A 19,351-nucleotide genomic window follows, 5' to 3' on the forward strand; every position below is an offset into this window, starting at 1 on the left:
GCAGGGCAGAGAGGAGGCTGGTTTTTCTGGAGAAGAAGAGTCATGTTGAAGAGGATTGGGAAATAAAGGTGGCGGCCAGTAATAGATAGGGTTGTTGTAAGCCAAGCAAAGGTTAGATTTGATGTGCTCAGCAAGTATAGGTCTGGGAACATGATTCAAGCCGTATTTTAAGGAGGTTAATCAAAGGTTATCTATTTTAAAGCTGAAAAGGACCTTGAAGGCTATCTTCAGGCCCCTTCATTTTTCAGATGAGAAAAATTGAGGTTGAAGGAGGTCATCCAGCTAAGAAGTTCCCAAGATTACACAGTGTCTGAACCAGAGTCTTTCTGATGCCTAGCCCATCTCTCTTTTCTTTAATAAGCTGTCTCCCCTAAACTGGAAGAAGTAGAAGCTTGTCAGCAGAACATACTACTAGGGATCATGATTTTGGTGTAAGGTGTGAAAGGCTTGGACTAAGGTGGGGACAGTGAGCCTGGAAATGAAAGAGTCAGTCCAAGAGGTTGTTGTTGTTCAAGAGAGGAAGGAACATCACAGCAGTTTGTGATTAGCTATGGGGAATAGTGTGATAAGGGGAGAGGACAACCATTGGACTATAAAAAGCATCAATAGAACAAAACATTCATCTGTTTTTTAATTGAAATTTTATTTTACTTTTCCACTTACATGCAGTGGTAGTTTTTCAACATTCATCCATTTGCAAATTCATGACTTGCCCATTTTTCTACCACCCGTCCTTCCCTCCCCATTTCCCATGGCGGCAAGCAGTCTGGTAAAATTTTACATGTACATTCTTTAAAATACTTATCTTTTTAAAAAATCAAAGCTGATTCTCAGATTGTGAGCTCTGTTAGAATAGGGGACAAGTTTTATTTTTCTTTATATTTATCCAAAATGTAGGCATTCTTAATTTCTATAGACATTTATTTATAATTTAAAACAATGGTGTCAAAATAGAAACAGGATCACTTACCCATATATAAGGAACCCTGAGGCCACATGACAGTTTGAAAATGTTATTTGTTTTGTTAAATATTTGCCAATTACATTGTAATATGTCTGGGCGGTGTTGAACTGTGTTGTGTTGTTGGCCACCTGTGGTCCCTGAGCTCTGTTGGATGTCTCTGATGAAGCTGATAGAGAACTAGTTTCATATCCAAGAGGAAGCAGCAATGTTTTTATGGTCCTACCTCTTGATCCATCCTGGTTGTGGGACCCCAAGGAAGTCCCTTAGGCTCTCACTGCCTCATGCCTGCTGCTTGCTCTTCATGAATCAAGTCTCTTCTCAAATACCAAAGCAATTTATATAAAATATTGATCTGTCTGTGAACTTGGGGAAGTTCCTCTTCTCCTAGAATCAGGGATGAGACCCTGAGTCTGACTTTCAAAGTCCTTCCCAGCTTGGCCTCTCTTTTCCCCTAGCCTCAGCCTTTTCCCCTGCTGCTCCTCCGTCCGGACTGCTGCCTCCCCATCCTCTTCTCTCTGAGATAGAGCTGGATAGACATTCATTTGTCCCCCATTCCTGGGAGGCTCCTGAAAGGCAGAGACCCTGGTACCTTTCTCTGTATCTCGTGGTGCTGGTCCACCTGCCCAATCAGCTCCAGGGGTTTGCTGTAGCCTCTCAGCCAAATAGAAGCCCTTTTGTTCCGTGTTTAAGTTTAGTTGTCTGGCCTCATTGAACTTGACTCCACTTTCTTACTCTTCAGTCCAGCCTTATTGATCCATTAGCTGCTCCTAGGTGGACCCCCCCCCCCCCAATCCCTGGAATACATTGCCACTGCATTCTTCTTCAAAGCCCGGGCCTTCCAGATACAGCCTCAGGCTCTTTTTCCTGTCCACTTCACAGTAACTTTTCCCTAAACTCCCCTACAATTTACTACTTGCATATATGTATATTTATTCCCTTTAGGTTTGTGCCCTCTCTGTGTGTATGGGTATGTTTGTGGGGCATGTGGATTGTTCAGGGAGGACTGGTGCCTCTTTGGGGCTGCTCACCCACCTTTGGTGTCTGCTTTCCCCTGACCCTCCCTTGTGGATCCATGACACTGTAGCATGCATGTAGCAACACCCCAAGAAATGATCTCAGCAGATGGAAGAGAGAGCCAGGCTGAAGAAGATGTTGGACCATTTTGCCTCACTTAAATCCAGTTCACGTAGGAATTAAGACATAGCCCTGTGAGGTCATTGGTCCTCTTTGACAGTGAAGGACCTCCAACAAAGGTGATTGTACTTATTTCTCTATTGGAACATTCATTTTTTACAAGTAGAGATTGTTTCATACTTTTGCCTCTGGGGCCTGAGTACCTGACCCCTCCTAAACACTTACTCAAGTCCTTGACTCAGGAAAAGAGAAAACTCATCTTTTTCCCTTCCCAGCAAGACTAGAACTCTACAGAAACTCTCTCATTTGGTCCATGTTGGTTACTTTTGCTGAACTATTTGGTTTCTACTTTCTTTATTCTTTGTTACAAGGAATAGTTTGAAATGTTGGGTCAGGGAGGAGGGAAGCAAACTTCAGAAGTAAAAACAAAGGATGAATTAAATTAAAGACTTGGATATGTACTTCACACTCACTCAGAGACACCCTATGACCTATACTGATAGAACGCATAAGGTAGTGATATGCAATAGAAAGAGAATGGAAATGCAGGGTAAGATGAACCAGTTTTGAATCCCTGCTTTGCCACTTAGGCTGTGGTGGTCTCAACACAAGTAGCCAGACTTTCTGGAGAAAGATAAATGAGTTCTGTTTTGGAGATGTTCAGCACACACTTAGTGGTGAGAGATTGACACTCCCTCAGGAGAGGTTCATTTGAACTAGATGGATGAATCTGGAAATCATTGTGAAAAATGACTAATACATAAATATATTAAACAGAATGAAAAATGACTAATACATAAATATATTAAACAGAAATGTACATGTACAACTTTTTCCAGACTGTTCGCCACCAATGAGAGGGGGAGGGAGGGTGGTAGAAAAATGTGTAACTTAAAAATTTGCACATGGTTGATTGTTGAAAAACCACCAAAGTATGTGATTAGAAAAATAAAATATCAGTGTAATAAAAAAAAAAGGAATCATCTGAGTAGAACTAGGGAAGCTAAGAGATCACCAAGTGAGACTTGGGGGATGGATATCTATGATTACAGAGGGAATCCATCAAAATACTAAGAAGACTAGTTAGACAAGAGAACCAGGAGAGAGACAGCAGAGTCCCAACAGATTTGTCAACTAAGAGTTAAGAACATGGGAGAGGGTGATTTTGCTTGAATGATGACAGAAGTCAGACCTGAGGAGACTTAGTATACATCCCAGGTGTCAAAACTCTCACCAGCTGAGGCACACCCAAGTGGAGAAATGTTGAACAAGACAAATGTTCACTTAAACAGAAACCACATTCTTGTGTGGTTTTCCCAGTTAGTGTGCCAGCTGCAGGCCTCTCTCTCTCTTTGAGTTTGACACCACTGGTGTAGATGATTTTCTCAAGGAACTTAGTTGGGGGTGGGGGGGAGGATTGATCTGATAAGGGCTTTCTCAATAAGGAGATAGAGGGAAGAGTAGAATGTGGAAATAATAGTGAGGGGGCACTCAGCTAGAGAAGATGGCAGGGATTGGATCAAGGATGTCTGTTGAGAGGCTTTCCTTGGGCAAGGCACCACCACCTTGTGAGATGAGAGAGCAGGAGAGGGTATTCCTCCTGAACTGTGGAGCCTCTTGGTCTTGGCTTGAAGAGAAATGAAAAAGTTTGAAACAGTGACTGTAGTGAGTAAGATTGTGAATCCCTGAGGGAAGTGGGATGGAGCATCACAAACCCAGTTACAGTTAGGGGGGAATAAATTGTAGTAGATCATTTAGTAGGGGTCTGTGACTTGTTCTCAATCCATTCAGCACCATATGAACAGGAGTAAAGGAGGCAGATGGGAAGAGTAATTCCAGTCTGACAAGGCATGGTTGCTGAGAGGCCAAGGACGCAAGGGATTTGAGAGTAGAGAATAGTGTCTTTTTGGACTGCTTTACCAGTAGGTTGATATTATGAAGGATGGACAGTGTGGTCAGTGATGGCCTGGGAAAGAGCTGCAGAGGAAAGGAATTGGAGGAGAGAGAACCCAGTAGAGATGGTAAAAGAAAAGGTGGTCTGATGTGAACCTGAGGCTTGTCTACCCTATGTAGGCTGGGCTGGAGTGGTGTGAGAGCCAGACTGTGAGACCCCCTAGGGGACTGTTGAAACAATTCCTTAGGCGTCCAGAGGGCCTGGACTGAAGTGAAAGCCATAGGGAGAGAGAAGGGTCTGGTTGTGGGAGATGTGTGGAGGTGGACATGGGAAGACTGGCAGTCCTCCCGTTTGTGGGGAGTTCAATATTCAGTTTGTGCTAGGGTTGCTGGTCAGGAAAGGTCACAAAAGGAGGTTAGAGTCTGAGCTAGGCTTTGTAGAAAGCAATTTGTGGAGATGAAGGGAAGGAGGGAATGAGTTCCAGACCCGAGGGGTCCTTGTGACAATAAAAAAAGAGGAAAGGAAGGTGGACAGGCCACATGGGGAACAATCGGCAGAGTGACTGGATGGAGAAGGACAATGGATGAAGGAAATTCTATGAAAAAAGACAGGAAAGGTCCAGGGTAGGCTCAAATGTCAAGCCCCATAATTTGTATTCCGCCCTTGAGGGCCCAGGTGATCTGTGAGTAGGGCAGAGACTTGGTCAGGGCTCTGTTTTGGCAGCTCTGTGGGAGAGGGGTTGGAGAAGAGGGATGGCCGGAGAGGACATGCTAGCAGTCCCCAGGTAAGAGGGAATGAGAACCTGAAGCAGGCTGTCTGGGTGTTTAGAATGAAGCAACCAACATATTTGTCTGCAGATAAGTTCCCTTTTCTTTCTCATGACTTCTTTGGCTAGAGTCTTCAAGAGAATCGCCAGGTCCTAGGGATGGATCTGTTATGTGACTTTTTATATTACCATGCTCTTCTCCAAAAATGATTGATTAGCCTCTTGTACCATAAAAATATTATGTCTTTTTCCTTGAAGGCCTGTAAATGGTTATCCCTTCCTTATCATGGTTTTAATATATGTCACTAGTTAGGGGGCAGCTAGGTGATGTAGTGGATAGAGTACCGGCCCTGGAGTCAGGAGGGCCTAAGTTCAAATCTAGACACACACACACACACACACACACACACACACACACACGCTTAATACTTAGCTGTGTGACCTTGGGCAAGTCACTTAACCCACTAAAATTATATATATATGTATATATATATGCATATATATGTATATATATATATATATTACACATACACACACACACACACATATTTTTATGTCACCAGTTGGCATAAGAAATTAAATGGGAATTTTGGGGGAGTTTTGAGGAAGCTTCAGACAACACAGGAAAAATTTGGAAACTCAAAATGCTATTAATATATTTTATTTTTTAATATCAAAATAATTCATATTTCTTCTCTGGTATGAAGGGAAGGGCAAAAATATTTTATGCCAGTGGAGGTGGAGGGGTACGCAACCCTGAGATGTGGGCCAGGAAAACTATATTGGATTTTTATCATGGGGGGGCCAGCTAGGATTTCCTATTTAGTGAGTGTAAGATGTTTTCCTAAAATTGTCTTGATTTGAATTTCTTTGATTATTAAGGAGTTTAGGCATCTCTGCATAGAATTACAATTAGGAATTTGCATTTCAAAAATTCAGTTTATGTCCTTTGAATGTTGTTTCATTGAAGAATGTTGTGTGGTGGTGGAGGTGATTGATGGTGGCGATGATGATGATGATGATGATGATGATGATGATGTCTGTCCTTCATTCTCAAAGAAAAGTGACAACAGGGAGGTGATACCAGGACAAGCAAGTGAACTGGATTGGAGGGAGGGAGGCTGCGCTAAGTCCCCAGCCTCACTTTCTCCTCCAAGCCATCCAGGTCCAGGGGCCAGATAGGGATCAGGATGACTGGAGATGACCCTGGATGTGAGGCAGTCAGGGTGAAGTGACTTGGCCAGGATCATGTAGCTAGTTAGTATCAAGTGTCTGGGACTGGATTCAAACTCCAGACCTCCTGACTCCAAGGCCAGTGCTCTATCCATTGTGCCACCTAGCTTTTTCTAGTTGCATATGCTGAGTTTCGTTTTATTTACTGGAAATATTTTTCCCAATCTCTGTTGCTTTTCATTTTTGCTATATTGCATTTGATACACAAAATCCTTATATATAGCCTCAGCACTAACAGCTTTTAGACTAAGGGCCTTTTGGTACATTTTTGTCTGATAGAACAAGTCTCTTTTTGTCCCATTCCTTTTTGTATTCTTTGCAGATTTACATAATCCCCATACTCAAGGTAGTTTTATGATCTAATGATTTCACCTTTGCAAATCCTAGAGTCAGGAAGTTCAGACCTGAGTTCAGACTCTTTCTGTTTGGTTTTTTTTTTTTTTGCAAGGCAATGGGGTTAAGTGGCTTGCCCAAGGCCACACAGCTAGGTAATTATCAAGTGTCTGAGGCTGGACTTGAACTCAAGTACTCCTGACTCCAAGGCCAGTGCTCTACCCAATGCGCCACCTAGCCGCCCCTTTCAGACTCTTTCTAGCTGTGTGACCCTGGATGAGTCAATTAACCCTGTTGCCTCAGTTTCTTCATCTGTAAAATAAGGTACAGAAGGGAATGATAGAACACTGCAGGATCTTAGCTAAGAAAACCCCAAATGGAGTCACCAAGAGTCAAACACAATCACAGCACCTTGTTAGAGAAGCATTCATTTAAGAAACTATTCATTTAACTTGCCTTAAGGATGTTTATGTATGTGTTGTAACTGTTAACTAGAATTTTTCAAATAATCATACAAGTTTTAGAGCTACAAAATGGACCATAATACCACTCATCTGGGATATGCCTCTTATTTTACAAAAAAGATGAAGAAACTGAGGTAGAAGGGAAAGCCCCTTCTTCTAGATCACCCTGGAGAGTAACTGCCCAGGCCACTAGGTGCTAAAACCCACATCTTCTGACTATGATTTTAGAGTCACTTCCCTGGTATTCCAGGCCACATTGTGCACATACAACACATGTATGTATGTGGGCAGTTGGTCTTAGTGAGTTTACAGCTTCTAGGTCCCCCAACCCCTCAAAAAAAAGGAAAAGAAAAGGAGGGAAGGCTCTTTTAAGATGTACTCTTTATATTCAATTACTTGAAAAAGAGTAATTATATATGATCTGATTTTTTAAAAATATTATGCTTAAAGCTAATACATCTGTGAAGCAGAAATAAAGCCATGTCCTTGGGCCTGCCGGGAATTGGCATGAGACCACAGCTTAGCAGGGATTGCCGTTTAGACGTGTTTTGTTTTTAACTTCCTCTGAAGTGTAGACAGTTTATCTACTTGATAACCAGAGGCATAGTCCTTATTGGACAGGAGGTGCAAACTAATAATTTTGCTAACCCTTATTGAAAAACTGAGATGTCTGTGAGAGTATGGAATCATATTGCTACCACCTTGTTCACACTTTCCTTTTCTTTTTTCAGATTCTTTAATGATGAATGGGTCCAATGTTGCCAACACAACACCCAATGCAAAATCCAAAGAGGACCAGGTAGTGAATGGGCGAGATGAAAAGGAAAACAACCCCTTTGCTGAGTACATGTGGATGGAGAACGAGGAAGATTTTAATAGACAGGTAAAGGAAAGTGTGAGTACCAATCCTCTCTTTAGTTTTCGGGACTTTTTATCACCTTCTTTCCCCAGACCTTTTCAGGCTTACCCTTTCTGCCCCCTACCTCTCTGCTCTTTATCTCAGCACTGGGCCTTGCTCTCTCTCCCTTGTCATGATCTCCAGTTTGTCCTGCTAAAGTCTTATTTGAACATAACTCATTGGTCTGAGGGCTCTCCGATCTTCTGTCTCTCCACTGCCTGCATGTAGTGTGGTACTAGACTGATCCAGGGCTCTGGAGGGGGATGTATTTAAAAATAACCTTGGATTCCACAGATTCATGAGAGGACATCATTGTTGATGGCCTTCCTCCTGGAGAGGTTTTGGATCAGAAGTGGCTCAGGCTGGGTAGGGATCTGATTTTTGTCTCTGGGGGCCTCTGGAAGCAGTCTTCTAGAAGGTCACTAATGGAATAGCAGATTGATTTCTGAGTTCAGAGCTCCCCAATCACAGACTTGGACGTAGAAGGGACCATCTAATCCGATCCCTCTTATCTTATAGAGGAGGAAATTGGTTGTCCATTAAAGAGAGCTGGTGCTTGGACCATGCTGACCCACACCTAGCTTGGTCTGCAGTCTGCCTTCTGAGAGGACTCTCACAAAGGGGTGCATTTCTGACCAGAACACAGTGCCATAACTTAACATTTCCTTCTTAGTTTATGGACCTGTGCTTTTTTTTATGCTACTGATTTCAAGTCGTTTACTTTTCTGCTCCACATAATTGAATTATAGCCCAAATGATAGCAAAATCATCAAGGTATTTATCAAATATCCCATGTGGCACAAGGCTAAGCAAGAAGTTTAGGAACTACTCTGGAGGAGACCAAGAGTCGAATCCCCTTGAAGCCTTCGAGACTCAGTGAAGTCCCGTAATTTTCACTGATTGTCTGGAATAATAGCTTGATACTTTCTAGGCTTCTTATTTGAATGCTTGGACATCATCCTTGGTGATGACCTGAAATGGCTGCTGAAGAGAGAGCAACAAAATATACAAAAATCACTCTTCTGTAAGCCTTAGTTCACAAAACATTGTGGTGATTTGGACTTAATTGGATTTCTTATAACTTTCTGCCTTGAGGCAGGAAGCATTCTTTTATGCTAGAAATATTCTACTTTTCAGAGTTGCAAATCCCAGAATGTAAGAGTTGGAAAAGACCTCAGAGGCCATCTAGTACAACCCATCCACGGAAGGAATCCCCCTCCACACTCTCCAACAAGAGCTGCTCCAGGCTCTGCTCTTTCCAGTTTAGGCCAGCTTTCATTAAGGGAAGACCTTCTTCCCCTCTGCCATTCTGCCTATTGCTCCTGGTTCTGGCTTCTAGGCCAGGCTTGTTCTTCCTCCTGCTGACAGAACTCAAATGCCTGAAGACCTCCACACATCCATCCTTAGTTTAATTGAGGCTCAGCCTGCTCATCTCCTTCCCTCCCCATCATGGCATGGTGATCCTCTGTAAATTTCACCTATGGTGCCCAGAACTATTCCCGGAACTCTTCATGGTCACACTCATTGTCTAGCTGCCCCATCACACAGTGGACTCACTGAACTTGGAGCAAACTCAAACCTCTAATAGTTTTCAGAACAACATCTAATCACACCTCTGTGTTTTATACTTATGAAGTTAATTTTTTTTTTGATATCCAAGTAAAAGTCCTAACATTTAGCTCTGTCAAATTTCATCTTCATGGTTAGCACAGCATGCACGAGCCTTGAATCTGACCATCCTCCCTACTAGCTTTCCCTTCCAGCCTTGGAATGGCTGCCCTTTTGGTAAGTTTGCCTTGATTCAAGGTGTGATAAACAGACAAGGGCCAAGTACAGATCACTGGGGTCCTCCACTGGCACCTGCCCCCTTAATGTTGAGCTGTCCATGAAGTCTGCAGCCAGGTATCTCATCTGCTCCACAAAAAGAGGTGCTTTATCACAAGCTTGGCAAAAATTTAGGTAAAATGCTTAATGGTCCTTCTAAAAATTTTCGCAGAAATCAGTGTCAAACTTATTGAACTGTAGTTGATAGACTCTTCTCTTTTTCTCCTTCCTTTTTTTCCTTCCTTTCTCTCTTTCCCTCTTTTTCTCCTTTTTTTTTTTTTTTGAAAATTGAGGCATTTCCTCTTCCTCAGTTTTGTGCTCTCTCATTTCTCATGATTTTTCCAGTGTCTGGACAAAGACCCAGCAAGTACATTTGCCAGTTCTTTCAGAATCAGAAGTTTAGGATGCTCTCTCTGGCTAGGTGACTTGACTCCATCAGGAAAAACCGGGTGCTCTCTTACCATCTCCCCTCTTATCTTAGGGAAGTGCTCTGTTCATTTTTCTCTGCTTTTGTTCTATGTAAAAGTTAGTGAAAACAGAATTAAGCTAAGAGCTGTCACTTTGTCCCCTTCTCCATTGTTCATTTTCATTGTTTGCTCTCAACTTTTCCTTTCTTGGAGTTTTCCTTTCTTCCTCAATACAGTTTAAACAAACAAACCTTCCCAGAGATCCCTACCATCTTCCTTGACATTTTTGGTGCAGAGATGTGATAAATTCTTATATTTGTCCTCTTTTATGGAATCTTGCTCCCATCTACTATACAGTTTTTAGAAATCTCATTTGGTTATTGAGTTGCTCACTGTTATGCATCTTTCTGTCCCTTCAGACATGTCTTGAGAATCTCCTTCTTGACCACCTGCCCTCCCTCCTGGACTGACTTAACAGGGCCTTCCCTGGGATTTCAGTGTACTTACTGACAACTCTGGGTGTCCTGTCAAACTCTGTCCAGGCTCCTTTCTCACAAACCTTGGTACTCTTGGTCACCTCCCCTCAAGAACGCCCATTATCATTGTGCCACATTCTCTACTAGTAAGGATCAGTTCCAAAATGGGATTTTCCCTGGTTAGCCCCTCCCTTTTGAAGGGATGACACCGTGCCCAGGCCGGGCAAAGCCAGAGGGGACTGGTAGAGGTCCGTAGCAGTTCTGATGGGCACATCCATAGTCCAACTTGGGTATAGGGGCAAAAGACTAATCGAACCATCGAATAGATGGTTCTCTCCGGTTTCCCTCAGGATGGCTGGTGCTCTGGCACAAGGCTCATCATACAATTTTATCTGGTCAAGCAAATGATCAGAGGCCTTGAGGCTGAAATGAGCTCAACCTATTCTCAGACTTTAAATGGGTAAGAAGCCTGGCTTACTGGCTTGGACCTGGGCATGGAATGTGAGTGCCTGGTGGACCACTTTTGGTAAGCAGATCTGGCGCTGTGGGATGAACCAAACACTGGGCAAGATGCCGATACTCTGAAGAGCATGGACCCCCAAAGAGGTGCTGGTCAATAGAGAGAGCAGATGGTGACCACGGAAGTTGGAATCTGCTGAGGGAGAGTGTCCCAACTCATCTGCTGATTCAACTGGCCCTAAGCAGGAGGTACTGGAGTGTCAAGGCCAGTTTGTACCAGAGAAGTAACATAAAGCATCCTTTGACTCAACTGGAGCAAATTCTCCCCTGATTTGGACCTGAGTTCCAAGTTTTATTTTCTTGTGTTTAGAAGCCTGTAACCTGCAACCTGGAATGAGAGTGGGGAGCACCTTGTATGTTAAGTTGGAGTGGTGGTCCCAGGGGCTTCCATCTCCAGGTCAGTGAGTAAAAGACCTTTGCAAATCTTAGAGCATTCTAGAGATTCTGAAGGTAATCATTCCTCTGGGCCAAGGAATGGGAACAGGGAACATGTCCAGAGTCTCTAGAGACTTGTAGAGCATCATCAAGATGTCAAGTCTCTGCTCCTATGATCACCTCAGATCCTTACAAACACAGGCAGTGGGTGGGGTAGGGCAGCAGCCCATGTACCTGGAGTCAGAAAGTCAAGGTCAAACCCAGTCTCAGACCTTGCCTTGCCGCCTCAGTTTCCTTTCCTGAAGGTGGGGATGATAGCCACTGTCTCTCCAGGTTGGTAGGAGGACAGTGAAGTTCTGTGTGTGCTATGTGCTGTATAAAGACTTGTTTCCATCACTCCCCTTGATCCTGAGTGCTACAGATTTCTATGGCTCAGCTCAGGCTGAGGGAAGTCAAGTGGTTTGCCTAGGGAGATTTGGCTAATAAATGACAGGGCACATTTTTGAACCCTGGTCCTTCCTGACTCCCTGGTCCAGTCACCAGATGAGAGGTTAACCTGTAGAAATATTCTCTGAGGACCATGGGAAAGAATTTTCCTTAATTCAGAGTGTTTTTTACTCACTCAATTATCAGGTGATACATGTTTTTTGGAGACTTTGGATGCTTGTAACTCCCTGGGTAAGGATTTCTTTTTTGGAAAATATAGATCTCTATATAATACATATCATATTTCTATATATATTTTATATATTATATGAGGTATAGTATATCTATATATATATATATATATATATATATATATATATATATATATATATAATCTATATAAACATAGGTCAACCAGATAAGACTGAAACAGGCTGAAAGGAAGACAATCAGAACCTTTGGTGGCCTTAGAAAACCCCACTGGTTCCAGAGTGGTGTCTATGTGCAGCCCTCTTGAGGCTTCTGACTTCATCAGCTTCATTCCTCATTCATCACACCCTGAGGTTAGGGGCTGGCTCCTCGACCTTGTAGACCTGGACTCAGGTGACTTGATGGTCAAGACGCTTTCACTTCCCCTCTGACAAGTCAGTTTTCTCTTGGACAGTCCACTTAGGCTTCAAAAGTGCCACCTGTGCAGTGGTAGGCACTTTAAAGAGACCCTCCCTGCGTCCATGAGGCTGGGCCAACAGCTGAAAGCACCCAGGACGGTTTGTTTTTTGGTCTCCTTAATGTTTCTTTGGAGCAGGGCAGGGGGAGGCGGAAGGCAGCCTGCACAACTGCAGAAGGATTTTCTTACCCTTATGATCCTATGATCTCTGCCTGGGATTATCTGGCCCCGTGCAGTGACAGCTGCAGACAGACTCCCTTGCTCAGGGGTGTTCAGCCTGACGTAGCCCAGGACAGTGGGTTCGGGGCCCATGTAGAGGTGACAACCGCTCCATCAGCTAATGATGTGGGGGGGCAGTGTAGCAGGAACCATCAGCAACTGTGACCATGAAGGATGGTGGAGAGTGTACCCCAAAGACAGGGCTGGCCCTGGTCACTTTGGTTAAGTCATGAAGAAACGGAGAGGTTGCGGGAAGACAATTCCAGCTGCAAGCCCGTGATCCTGTGGCTCTCTGTTGTCATGTAGCACAGAGAACAGACAGCAGTGCTGTTTAAACAAAAAGTTAGCTGGATGTGATCAGTGAGGGGAGGACAAGTCTTGGAGCTGGAGTCAGAAAAGTCCGGTTTATCCTCTGCCTTGGACACGTGCTAGCTGTGTGACCCTAGCCGGTCACTTCCCCTCCATCTGCCCCCATGTCATGTATATGCATGTATGCATGCATGTGGGAACACATGTATGTGTGTTCGTATCCATGTGCTTTGTGAACCTTACGGGGCTGTATAAATACAAGCTATCATTATCCTCAGGTCTTCTCAGACTTTTCTTAACTAGGGGTTATGCACAAGAGAAGGAACAGTGTCTGTTGCCTCCATAGTCTGGGACTCCCAAGAATCTTAACCAGATGGAAGGCTCATCTCTCTTCCTGGTGAGCAGTTGAGTGCCCCCTTCCCTGCCACACATACCAGGTCTGTCCTTCCCACTTTGTAGCACTGCTTCATCTGAGACTCGAAGAACAGAGGGAGCTGTGGCAGGGTGCCTTGGGTGGAGCTGTGTGACCCCCTCACTGGACCAGGAGAGAGCTCAGCATCTGGCTCAGGAAGATTCCTTCTCCCCAGAGGTCATTTGGAGCAGGGCCTGGGACTGCTGAAATGTCAAATGCCCAATATGGGAGACAGCTCTGAAGTCCACGCCCTGGAAACCTCCATCAAAGGAGTCGTGAACACGGGGGGGCAGTGGAAGGAAAACAACTGAAATTACCAAGATCTCCAGAAGAAGAAGATTCAGGGAAAGACCTTGTGTATAAGCAGACAAACCAACAGGTTAAGTATTACTAGCAGAAGGGCACTGTGGCCTTCAGAACAGCCAAAAGAGTCCAGGTGCCTGTAAACAACTATGCCTACAATCCTGGACAAAGGAACATGAGTCAGCTCCTGGTGAGACAGAGGAGCCTATGGATTCTCGAGAGATGGAACCTGATCAGAATGTTCCTGAATAGTTTAAAAGAGAAATAAGAAAGTAAAATTAGAAATTATGACCTTGTACAAAGCAGAGATGATTGGCAGACTGTAGCGAGTCACCGAAGACACAAAAGAGGGGAACTGCATTCCCAATCTGGAAGACAAAGCCACAGCATTCTGTACAAGCTGAACCTGTGACTTTGGCAGGAGGCAAAGACTGTAGATCTCCCAAAAGATGAGTCCAAAAGAAACAGTTAAGGACAGTGGCCCCAAACTGGTGAGCAGAGAAAACCAAGTCACCCGTTCCAGTGTGTGTGTGTGTGTGTGTGTGTGTGTGTGTGTGTGTGTGTGTGTGTGTGTGTGTGAAGCCCTATGGTAACTCTGGTACCCAAAGTCAAAACAGTAATCTAATGGAAAGACTGGGGGCGGGGGGCACTAATGAAGCAGGAGCTCCAGGCCTGTGGGCTCCTACGGCAAAACTCAGAGCCGTACCATTTTTGTAGAAAGATCCATGGTCTGGATCTGTAAACACTATATTAGATTGCCTTCTGTTGGGGGGAGGGAGAAAAAAATTGTAAAACTCAAAACCTTGCCCAAAAGATTGGTAGAAACTACTATTATATGTAATTGGAAAAGAAAATATTTAAATAATGGGAAAAAAGAAATATCCATGGTCAGTCAAAGCAAGCTTTCATAGAAAGAAACCCAAACCTTGAGATTACCAGATCTTCAGACACACCCCCCCCCCCCCCAGACACCAGCAATACAAGAAGGGCAAACAAATCCAACAATACAAAATAACAGCAGAGGAACCATTAAGGTCTAAATGGATGGTGAGACTAGGTGAATGCAGAAGTTAACTCCATGATGGTGAGAAATAGGCTTGAACCATTGTGGTCTAAACCTCGCAACCTTCTTCATACAGATGAATTAAGTTTTGTTTGTTTTTGTGGCTTTTTTTTTTTTGCTGGAACTAAATTACAAAATGAGGTGGCATATAAAAAGGGAAGGAGGGAGAATATGAGAAGGATTAATATGAAATGTACCCTAATTTGAGTCAAAGGCTAACAACAAAGGGAGAACACCTATAGTCCCTCGGGAATGTGAACTCCAAAAGAGGCAAAAGGAGGGATCGAAACAGGGAAGGTAAAAGGAAAACGTTTCATGACAAAAGAGAGATATTCTATAAAGGAAGATGGAGGCCTTAGAAAGAATATGATTTGCAAGGATTTAGTTCTCAAAGAAACTACTCAGCTCCTGGGGACTACTAATAGAGACAGTCAATAGCCTCAGCAGAGCTGCAAAATAAACCCTCAGAAATCAAGAACATTTAGAATTACAGTATTAACAGGACCCAAGACGCAGTAATGGAAAGGGAACCCATTCCAAGTAACTACAAAACTCATTAGCACTCTGGAGATCAGTCTACCAAAGCACACAAAATACCTGTTTATATTCAATTACAAAATGCTCCTTAAAGAAATAAAGAATTAACTTTTAATAGCTGAAGGTATATTCAGTGCTTGTGACTGGACCATGCTAATGTAATAAATATGACAGAATCACCTAAATGAATTTATAGTTTTGATGTTATACCAATCAATAAATGTTATAGAAATTGATAAAATAATTAAATGCATTTGAAAAAATAAAAGATATAGAAAAACAGGAATAATTAAAAAGATAAAGGGATGAAATAGGAATAGGGCCTCCAGATCTCAAACTATATTATAAAGAAATCATCAAAACCATCTGAAATTGTTTTAAAAAATCACTAGAACTGAAAATGGAAGAATTAAAAACAATGAAACTTAATCCGGTGTTCAAAAAATTAGTCAGGACAGAGCTTCCATTTTGATAAAAACTACTGGGAAAACTGGAAATCTATCTGGCAGAAATTAGGCTTAAAACAGTATCCTATTTTGACAATATTCCACAATACAGTTTAAATGGATGTGTGACCTTAAAGATCATTAAAAATTGAAGGAGAAACAGATTATATACCTCTCACAGCTCCATGTAGGAGATATAGTCTTAACCAAACAGGATATAGAGCCTATTAGAAAAGATAAAATCGATTACTTTGGATTACATGAAACTGAAAAGCTTCTACAGAAACAGAATCCGTGTACTTAAAATAAGGATAGATTGAATGAATCTACCAAGTCTTTAGATTGAGTTTCTGATAAGGAGTTTAAGATTCAAAATTCAATCTACCTTCTCTTGCTGTTTCTCATGTATATGTATGTGTATATATACATGTGTATGCATCTGTGTCTAAAAATTGAGTCACAGAATATGAACTGTTCTCAAAGGAATTAATTGCAAAGTGTTAACTTTGAAAAAATTTTCCATTTCATTAATAAGAGCAATAAATATACCTAAAATTTTACATCACATCTTGCAAATTAGCAGAGAAATAAAAGATGACAAATATTAATGTTGGGGGCGGCTAGGTGGCCCAGTGGAAAAAGCTCGGCCCTGGAGTCAGGAGTACCTGAATTCAAATCCAGCCTCAGACACTTAATAATTACCTAGCTATGTGGCCTTGGGCAACCACTTAACCCCATTTGCCTTGCAAAAAAAAAAAAGCAACTAAAAAAAATGTTTACCTTGGGGGAGTTGGAGGAAGAGAGGCACACTAGTGCATTATTGGTGGAGCTGTGAAACAATTTTGGAATTATTAAATGAAATAATTAAAATGTCCATACCAGATGACTCATTGATTAGGCTTATATCCCATGGAGATGATTGATAATAAGATAAAGTTCCATTTATACTAAAATACTTAAAGTAGTAACTTTTCTTACAGCAAAGAATTGGAAACAGAGTGCGTGTCTATTACTTGGGTAATGGCTAAAGAAATTGTGGTATGTAAATATAATGGAATTTGACATGAAATATTACCTACTGTAAGAAATGAATGTGATTCACACAGAAAAGCAAGGAAAGATCTATATAAATTAAATTAATGCAGAATAAAGTTAAAACAGAGTTAAGAAAACAATATATTCAGTACTACTTAAAAACAGAACCCCCCCTTAAAAAAAGCAAACATTACAAAATTATACAAGAACAAGTGTGACTTGGGGGGGATAAAAAGAAATAAGCAGATACTTGTCCCCTTCTGTTTTATATAGGGAAGAATTCCACAAATGTTATAAATTGCAAATACATTCAGATTTGTTTATTGATCAAGGATGCTGATTTTTTCCTCTTTATATTTTAAAAAATATTATTTTAGGGGTGGCTAGGTGGCAGCAGCAAAAAAAAACAAAAGATACTATTTTTATTTAGAATTGGTCTCTAGCAGGAATATGATCTGGTGAATATAGTGATGTAAAAAAGCAAAAAGACATTTAAAAACTTATTTAAAACAAAACAATGAATAATTAATTTTAAGGTCAAAATTGTATTTCACATTATAAATCAATCTTTTTTATTTGTTTGTTTGTTTTAGGTTTTTGCAAGGCAAATGGAGTTAAGTGGCTTGCCCAAGGCCACACAGCTAGGTAATTATTAAGTGTCTGAGGCCGGATGTGAACTCAGGTACTCCTGACTCCAGGGCCGGTGCTCTATCTATGCAGTGCGCCATCTAGCTGCCCCACATTATAGACCAATCTTAAATAAAATTTCAGCAAAGAGATTACAAGTTATTACTAGGATAATATGGCATAATTAGGTAGGATTTATACCAGATAGGCAGAAATTTTTCAGTTTTAGGAAAACAATCAATATGATTGACCATATCAATAACAAAGCTAACAGTAATCATGTGATTATCTTAATAAATGTTGAAAAAACCTTTGACAAAAATACAACACCTATTCTTATTAAAAACACTAGAGAATGGGGCTGCAAGGTGGCACAATGAATAGAGCACCAGCCCTGGAGTCAGGAGAACCTGAGTTCACATCCGGCCTCAGACACTTTATAATTACCTACTGTGTGGCCTTGGGCAAGCCATTTAACTCCATTTGCCTTGCAAAAACTAAAAAACTAAAAATAAAATAAATATAAAAACACTAGAGAATAAAGTTTTCCTTAAAATAATAATATCTATCTAAAATCATCCACAAGCATTATATGTAATAAGGATAAACAAGGTCCATTTCCAACAAGATATCAAGGGTGAACAAGGATGCCCATCATCACCACTACTATTCCATTTAGTATTAGAACAGCTTTAGCAATAAGAGAAGAAAAAGAAATTGAAGAAAATAGACTAGGCAGTGAGAAAGCAAAACTCACTTTTTCCAGATGATATGATGATATAGTTAGAGAAGCCTAGATCAACTAAAAACTACTTGAAACAATTAAGAACTTCAGTGGAATGGCAGAATATGAAATAAACCCACATAAAACATCAGCATTTCTATATGTGAACAATAAAACCCAAAGGCAAAAGATAAAAAAGAGAAATTCCACTTAAAGTAACTACAGACAACATAAAATACTTAGAAACCTAGAAATTATATGAACACAATTACAAAGCACTTCACACAAAGTCAGATCTAATTGGAAAAAACATTAGTTGCTCATGGTTAGACCAAGCTAATATAATAAAAATGGCAATTCTGCCTAGATTAAGTTACTTATTCAGTGCCATATCAATCAAACTATCAAATAACTATTTTACAGAGCTAGGAAAAAAAAGTCACAAAATTCATCTGGAGCAAGAAAAGGTCAAGAATATAGTGGAATTAATGGAAAAAAATGTAAAAAGATGACCTAGTTTAGATCTAAAACTATACTCCAAAGTGACAGACAACAAAGTTGCCTATATTAAGAAATAGAGAAATGGACCAGTGGGTTAGGATTGGTATAAAAGAAAGTGGTAAATGTTTGACAAACTCAAAGATACTGGCTTCTGGGATAAGAACTCACTATTCAACAGAATTCCAACACTATCAGAAAACTGGAAAATAGGGCAAAAACTTCTCACACACCTATACCAAAATAAGGTCAAAAATGGGAACAGGATTTAGACAAAAAGGGCAATACCATAGACCATTGAACAGATGGAGAAATACTCTCTCTGCAGATCTATGGAAAGGGAAGAAATTTATGACCAAACAATAAATAGACAATATTATAAATTGCAAAATAGATGATTTTGACTATATTAAATTAAAAAGGGGTTGTACAAATAAAACCAATTCAGTCATGATTAGGAGGAAAATGGAAAGGTAAGAAAACAATTTTCACAGCTAGTTTTTCTAATAAAGGACTCATTTCCAAAACATATAGAGAACTTAATAAAATTTATTACAAGTCGTCCCCCAATTGATAGATCGTCAAAGGATATAAACAGGCTGTTTTCAGATGAAGAAATTAAAGCTTTCTTTATGTCATTCTTTAAGTCATGAAAAAATTGTTCCAGTTCATTACTGATGAGAGAAATGCATTTTAAAACAACTCTGGTGGGGACAGCTAGCTAGCACCAGCCCTGGAATCAGGAGGACCTGAATTCAAATGTGACTTCAGACACTTATTAATTACCTAGCTGTGTGC

The 19,351-nt window shown here is 41.2% G+C and overlaps 1 protein-coding gene across 9 annotated transcripts in view; it reads left to right on the forward strand.

The window, feature by feature from the left end:
- The window catches only part of PAIP2B (poly(A) binding protein interacting protein 2B), a 67,556-nt gene that overhangs the window by 45,275 nt on the left and 2,930 nt on the right, over positions 1 to 19,351 (forward strand). For 8 of the 9 annotated variants that reach the window (XM_074195921.1, XM_074195941.1, XM_074195933.1 and 5 more), the window contains exon 2: positions 7,520 to 7,683. In XM_074195921.1, coding sequence (XP_074052022.1) covers positions 7,528 to 7,683 — 156 coding nt within the window. In that variant the 5' untranslated portion in view covers positions 7,520 to 7,527. The remainder of the gene's footprint in view (positions 1 to 7,519; positions 7,684 to 19,351) is intronic. The other variant, XM_074195919.1, reaches the window with a different exon arrangement.

Source organism: Macrotis lagotis, chromosome 1 (assembly GCF_037893015.1).
Source record: "Macrotis lagotis isolate mMagLag1 chromosome 1, bilby.v1.9.chrom.fasta, whole genome shotgun sequence".
Classification (NCBI taxonomy): Eukaryota; Metazoa; Chordata; class Mammalia; order Peramelemorphia; family Peramelidae; genus Macrotis; species Macrotis lagotis.